The sequence below is a fragment of the Carassius gibelio genome, chromosome B20 (genome assembly GCF_023724105.1).
Source record: "Carassius gibelio isolate Cgi1373 ecotype wild population from Czech Republic chromosome B20, carGib1.2-hapl.c, whole genome shotgun sequence".
NCBI lineage: Eukaryota > Metazoa > Chordata > Actinopteri > Cypriniformes > Cyprinidae > Carassius > Carassius gibelio.
In genome coordinates, this window is record NC_068415.1 from 13,546,657 (window position 1) to 13,553,710 (window position 7,054).

General features: G+C 35.1%; 1 protein-coding gene across 1 annotated transcript; it reads left to right on the top strand.

Annotated features, from left to right (window-relative positions):
• Positions 1–90: 90 nt before the first annotated feature.
• On the top strand, positions 91–4,897 carry LOC127984094 (cytochrome P450 2J2). Its single transcript, XM_052586570.1, has 9 exons — positions 91–397; positions 601–763; positions 1,024–1,173; positions 1,611–1,771; positions 2,767–2,943; positions 3,074–3,215; positions 3,332–3,516; positions 3,798–3,939; positions 4,060–4,897. The coding sequence occupies exons 1-9, from the start codon at positions 215–217 to the stop codon at positions 4,233–4,235; spliced, it is 1,479 nt and encodes a 492-aa protein (XP_052442530.1). The 5' UTR covers positions 91–214; the 3' UTR covers positions 4,236–4,897.
• The last annotated feature ends 2,157 nt before the right edge of the window (positions 4,898–7,054 follow it).

The following is a 7,054-nucleotide window of genomic DNA, read 5'->3' on the forward strand; positions in this document are numbered from 1 at the left end:
TTTTGTTGGAAACTATAGCATGGAACTACAAACACTGATTATATAACGGTTAACTCCCACACTGCTCGTTTGTCTCCAAGCTGCTGAGATCCAGATTAACTTTCTCTTTTCAGATAAACAGTGCATGTGTACTTTCTCACACACCCTATTCACAACCGCCTGGCTAAAATAAGTCGGTTTACTTCAGAGGAGTCGGCTGCCCATAGAATCGGCCATGATTTTATATTCCCTATATGAGTGCCTGGATTTCAAAAGCTGTTTGTTTTTGATTTGTTTACTGCTGCTGCTTATAGATTTGATCAGACATAAAAATCCAGCTAATTTTCCACCAGGACCCTGGCCGCTACCCATCCTAGGAAATGTCTTCACTGATGTTAACTACAAAACTCTAGACCAGGTGAGGCTCTAATGAATATACTACACCACTGAAATAATTAGACCTACTCATTTAATATGCAATATAATAATAATAATAATATAATTTTTATATTAATATATATTTTTTAATTAAGTAAATGTAGAATGCTATGATTTCTTCTTTTCTTTTTTTATATGTGTTACTTGATTATTAATTTAATTAATTTACTTTTATTTTTCCAGTTTATTGGGAAGTATGGGAACATCTTCAGTATCAGAAATGGAAATGATAAAATAGTGTATGTGTCCGGGTTTAAAATGGTGAAGGATGTTTTGATCACTCAAGGGGAAACCTTCACTGACCGCCCTGTTTCTCCTTTATTTGACACACTTTATAAAGGTAGAGGTAAGTGACTATAATAAGGCTCCCAATGTGAACACAAAATGTTTGTTTACAAAACAACTGCTGTATATATGAATTGAAAGTAGCAGGAAAATTGGTGAATATTGCTCTAAAGTATATAGTTTAATTGCAGATGAGCAAAGTGTTCTTCCTAAATAGGTGCAAATTATTTTGTGTATAGAAAAACATCCTCACTGATTGTACAGCAGGTCTAAACACAACTTTCTTCCATTGTCTTTGACGCCGACCCCTGACCAAGAAAGGCTTGTCTTTTAACAATGGCTACTCATGGAGGAAACAACAGCAGTTTTCCATGAGTCACCTGAAAAACTTTGGAGAGGGGAGGAAGACTCTAGAAGAACATATTCAACGAGAGTGCTACTTCCTGTGCGGAGCCTTTAAAGAAGAGCAGGGTAAGAACCCATCTACAGTTTTTTTTTATTGAATCTATATTCCATGAGGAACCTTTAACATCCAAGGAACCCTAAGGTCTTTTTATACTGGAAAATGGTTCTTTAGATTATTGAAATGTACTTGAATCTAATAACAACATTGTTCTCTTGAGAACTGTTCATCGCAAGGTTCTTTGGGGAAGCCAGAATTGTTCTTCTATGGCAGGGGCGTCAAACTCAATTCCTGGAGGGCCAGAGCCCTGCAGAGTTTAGATTCAACTTTAATTAAACAGACCTGATACAATTAATCAAGTCATTCTGGCTTATTTTAAAACTACATGGTATGAGTGTTTGAGCAGAGTTGTAAGTATATCATTTCAAAAAACTTTTCTGAAGTGTCTCTTACTAAAGTATTCTGCAAATATTCATGATGGCATTGTTTTTACCTTGTCATGCAGGCTGCCCATTTAACCCTCTGGTCAAAATCAACAATGCAGTGGCTAATGTTATTGGTAGTCTGGTGTTTGGCCATCGATATGAGTATGATAACGTTGATTTCCAGAAGCGTCTACAAATGAGCGCAGAGTCAGTGTTTCTTACAGGATCTGTGTGGAACCAGGTAGCGTCCATTGAAAATACAACATTTAAAGGAACACTCCACTTGAAAATGAAAATAGGCTCATTTTCCAACTCCCCTAGTTAAACAGTTGAGTTTTACCGTTTTCGAATCCATTCAGCCGATCTCCGGGTCTGGCGGTAGCACTTTTAGCTTAGCTTAGCATAGATCATTTAATCTGATTAGACCGTCAGCATCTCACTCAAAAATTACCAAAGAGTTTCTATATTTTTCCCATTTAAAACTTGACTCTTCCATAGTTACATCGTGTACACTGAAAAAATGTGTTGCTGGATCAGCTTTAACAAAATACGGCAACTTGTTACATATAATCAAAACTATACATTGCTGTGTGTATGAACAAAATACACACAGCAATGTTTATAAATGTATAAACAAAAATAAATTTTTAAAGTCAACTGAAACTAAAATTCAATTTCAACCAAATATATATTTTTAACATGATTATATAATCAAAATATCAGTATAAATTTATTTGGAATGGCTTAAATTTTTTACATATTTTAAAATCAAATATCGAGATAAATTTATAGATAAATCTAAACTGTACATATTCAATTTCTTCACCTTCAGAATGTGATTTTACTGTGCTAAAAGTTACTGTATTTACACTCTTGAGAGTCAAACATTTTTAAATGTTTATTACATCACATTGAAAACTTTAACACTCATTGACATAATTTCCACTTTTGGAATGTGAGGAAGAATTAAGTTATTAAATAGTTAATAAAATAAATGCTGCAACTACACAAACTTGCTGGGGACTATTTTCAGGTGCTGCGTAATATCAGACCCGGAGATCAGCTGAATTGAGTCGAAAACGGTAAATTTAACTCTAGGGGAGTTGGAAAATGAGCCTTTTTTTTTTTTTAAGTGGGGTGTTCCTTTAAAAGAGTACTTAAATATTTTCACAAATTATAACACTTGTGTTGAGTGAATGATTTTGTTCAAATATGTATACATATTTTATTTTTTAGCTATATGATGCCTTCCCAGGTATAATGAAATGGTTGCCAGGACCTCACCAGACAATAATTTCAAACTATCAAGAGTTAGCAAACTTCTTGAAAGAAAAGGTTGAGCAACACAGACAAGATTGGGACAGCAACAATCCCAGAGATTATATTGATGCCTACCTGACAGAAACAGAGAAGGTAAAACAATGTAACATAATTTGGAGCTCTGCATCAACAGCAGGTGATGGACCCAAGAATATTACTGAATTAATTGGATTCTTGAAGAAATGTTTCTTATTCATGTCTGCGTGCTTCATTTGGGGCTTAGAGGAAGAATGACACTGAGGCAGGGTTTAATATTGACAGTCTGGTGTGGTGCATGGTAGACTTGTTTGAGGGCGGAACTGAAACAACGACCAACACACTCCGATGGGCTCTGCTTTACATGATCAAGTACCCTGATATTCAAGGTACAATAAAATTATGTACTGAAGTAACACCAACAGTAAAAACAGACAAAATAACTTTACTATTTATTGTGCATTGTTGTATCTTGACAATGTTCTCAAAATGTTTCCCTAACTAGAGAAGGTCAGAGCAGAGATTGACCAGGTGATTGGCTCCCGTCTACCTACTATGTTCGATAAGGCAAACATGCATTACACCAACGCTTTTATTCATGAGGTTCTCAGAAAAGCAAACCTTGTGCCAATAAATATGGCTAGAACTGCAAGAAAGGACACAACTCTGGGAGGCTATTTCATACCAAAGGTAAAAGAAGAGTATTGTGTTTATTGTTAAACATTTTAAAATATCTTTTTGATTTTTATTGTGAATATTATATATATAAAGTGGTAGAGCATTGCGTTAGCAGCGCAAAAGGTCATGGGTTCAATTCCCAGGGAACACACATAAAAATGTATAGCCTGATTGCACTGTAAGTTGCTTTGGATAAAAGCGTCTGATAAATGCATGAATGTAAAACTAATATGTTTTATTAGTTTTGAATAACACTTTATTATTATTATGACCACTTCCTGTACTGTACTAAGGGGACTGTGATGATCACCAATCTGACATCAGTGCTGTATGACAAACAAGAATGGGAAACACCAGACACCTTTAACCCTGGACACTTTCTAGACTCTGAAGGCCAGTTCTGCAGGAGCAATGCCTTCTTCGCCTTCTCAGCAGGTACACTTCATCCATTGCCTAATTCTGCTGTCCCTTAATCAATTTTAAACCATACCTGTAAAACAAATGACTGTAAAATATGTATTGCAGTCAAGTAATTAATCTGTGCTGGATTGACAGGCAAAAGGCAGTGTCCGGGAGAGCACCTGGCTCACATGGAGCTGTTCATCTTTCTTGCTATCCTCTTGCAGACCTTCAGGTTCAGCCCTCCTCCTGGTGAGGAGCCCAGTCTGGAGAGCCAGGTGGGCTTCACACAAGTCCCTTTGCCGTACAAGCTCTGTGCTCATCCGAGATAAAGGGTGCCAAATCCTGCTGAGGTTGAGTGTGTGCAGTATAGAAAATGTTCTGTGAGAAGTCTCACTCACAGCATTTGCATATGCAGTGTTGAGGAAAGTTACTTTAAAAAGTAATGCTGTTTAACTTCCTAAAAAAATTACTAATTACATTACTTAGTCTATGTTTTATGTAACGTAACATTACTTTTGAGTTACTTTTTAAATCTGAGCAAAGCTTGTTCGTTTGTTTTTAATATAAAAAATGTATATTACCAATTTAAAAGCCCTTTCACACCAAGTAAAATGAATATGCCTCAAGCTGAAGGAAATTTAAATTCATGTCTGTATTCATTACTTTTTTTATTCCGTTTGAGCAATACTGAATCTGTTATTTGTGCAGGTGAGATGAGGAAATGTATGTTCACATTTAGCCTAGAACTACACTAACACCATGTTCACACAGCGCACACATCACCTCTGCACTTACTCCCGATTCTCTCAACAGGGCCTCTTATCCTGTACGGTGCCACACTTTCGATATTCGTGACTAGGTGTTTCCCACTTTCATTATGATTGCTTAGTGTGTGTGCTTTGTTTATATTATATTATATTATATTATATTATATTATATTATATGTTATATTTGCAGTGTTTTTGACCAAATAAATGTTTTATAAGCATAAGAGTTTTTTCAAAATATTAAACATACACAAACATACCTACATAAATACATATGTGTGTGCGTGTGTGTGTGTATGTATATACATAAACACACAGAACAGTGTTTCTATAATTGTATTATTTCCCTTTACCCTGTGTGTCTGTATTGAAGAATTGAGTCATGAAGTATTTTTGTGATTTTGCAATTTTTTTTTATTACCTTATTTTCAAATCTAGACACTTAACCTTTCCCTGAGTGATCATTAGTGCACTTTGCTTATTGATTTAAAAGCTATAAAACATGAATTCAATGTCATGTACACTAAAAATGTGTGCAGTACTCTTACAAAGGGCACAAATATACACTTCAGGTACTAAAATGTACTTTTAAGTGACATGTATATTTATGGTACTGATATTAAGGGGTAAATAATGCACATAAATGTACCTTTTATTTTTTGTGCCTTTGGACACTGCCCCAGTGATAGCTTTGTATGGAATGTTTTTTGGACATATCAGGTTATACTAATCTTGCCCTTTATTCAAATATGCTTTCAGGTTTCTGAACTTAATTAAGTAGTATGCTATTAATTCACTATTTTTCATTTAAATGAATTATCTATCAATGAACATAACATCTTAAACTGAACCACAGACAAAATCTTCATGTGTTTTTCACTGACATTTGTCCCCAATTTACACAGCACACCAACCAGCAATTATAGCACTGGATGAATGTGTGGGAGTGGGGAGGATTCAATCAGTAAACCTGCTAAAACAGTTCACCACACTGCGTGTCTCACTCAGTAACTCAATCTGAGGAGGACTTCCCATAAAAAATTAAGTACATATTAGATTACATACATTTGACACTCACACATTTCTCAAACAACAAGAGTAATCTAATCCATCAAGATCTTGTGCAACTCGGAGTTCATGTCCTGTTAAAAACATTACAGCTATTGAGCCAGATGTGAGGGGAGTGTCAAGCTGAACAGATGGACAAAGGCTGCCTGTTCAACACACATTCTGCAAACCTCACATTTCCCTTCTTTGCCTGTCATGGCGTTAACTGCAGGTCTCCAGATTCTAAATTTAAGGGACTACTGCTCTTTAGTGGCTTTTCTCTTGGTGGCGGACTATGTGAAGAACAGAAACCCACCCAACATTTTCTCTCTTCTGCTTCTAGGAAATGTCTTCAACCTTGACTCCAAAGAGCCACATAAACATCTGACAAAATTGAGCAGACAATATTGACCAGTCAATTTGTGAAAAAAATGACCAAATTTGACCAAAATGTTCCTGTCGAATATTACAAATCATATTTTGAAACAGACTGAATATTTAGGAAGGTGAATGTTAATTATTGAAAGTTTAATTATGAAAATGTGTGAAATATTTTGAATTGAAATGTTCACAGATAAAATAATTATGTTAAATTCCAGGAACTGAAAATGCCAGCCCTGGAAATACAAGGGATTAACATGCAAGCACTGTTAATTCAATACATTATTATTATTATTATTATTTTTCAGTTAAATTATTGTTTCAACCAGGGTACAGCAATTTTACCCATATTGCACTCTGTTCTCTTTGATGAGAATGAATGGGAGACAATACTGGGCACTTCTTAGACAAAGAGGGTAAGTTTGTGAGGCAGGATGCATTCATGCCCTTTCCTGAAGGTAAAGTGAAAACAGAAGTACAAAAAGAGACTTTATTATGAAGTATTTACACTAGTATACTTTTATTCAGAGGTAATGTGACATTAAAGACTTTTATATTTTACAAAAGTTTATATTTTAAATAAACCCAGTTCTTTTGAACTCTCTATTCACCAAGGAATCCTAAAAAAAGTATTACAGTTTTCACAAAAATATTAAGCAGCAAAAAGTCCAAATTGTCAAAGTAGAATGACTTCTGAAGGATAATTGTGACTGAAGTAATGAATGCTTAAATTATTAATTATTAAATTTTAAAGGAATTCCTCATAGGAAAGAGGGTCTAAATGGAGGAGCAGCTCGCTAGAATGGACCTCTTCCTGTTCTTTATCATTTTATTAAGAACATTTTGATTTTCAGCTGCAGAAGGTGAGAAACTCAACCTTGATGGAATGTTAGGAGTAACACACACTCCAAACCCCTTCAAGATCCATGCAATGACACGCTGAACAAACCATA

What these genes read in the sequence shown, in the direction of transcription:
- LOC127984094 (XM_052586570.1), top strand. Translation starts at nt 215, where the DNA reads ATGATTTTATATTCCCTATATGAGTGCCTGGATTTCAAAAGCTGTTTG. An exon ending in CAGGATCTGTGTGGAACCAG is followed by an intron (nt 1,772 to 2,766) that starts GTAGCGTCCATT and finishes TTTATTTTTTAG; the next exon opens with CTATATGATGCCTTCCCAGG. An exon ending in CTTCTTCGCCTTCTCAGCAG is followed by an intron (nt 3,940 to 4,059) that starts GTACACTTCATC and finishes CTGGATTGACAG; the next exon opens with GCAAAAGGCAGTGTCCGGGA.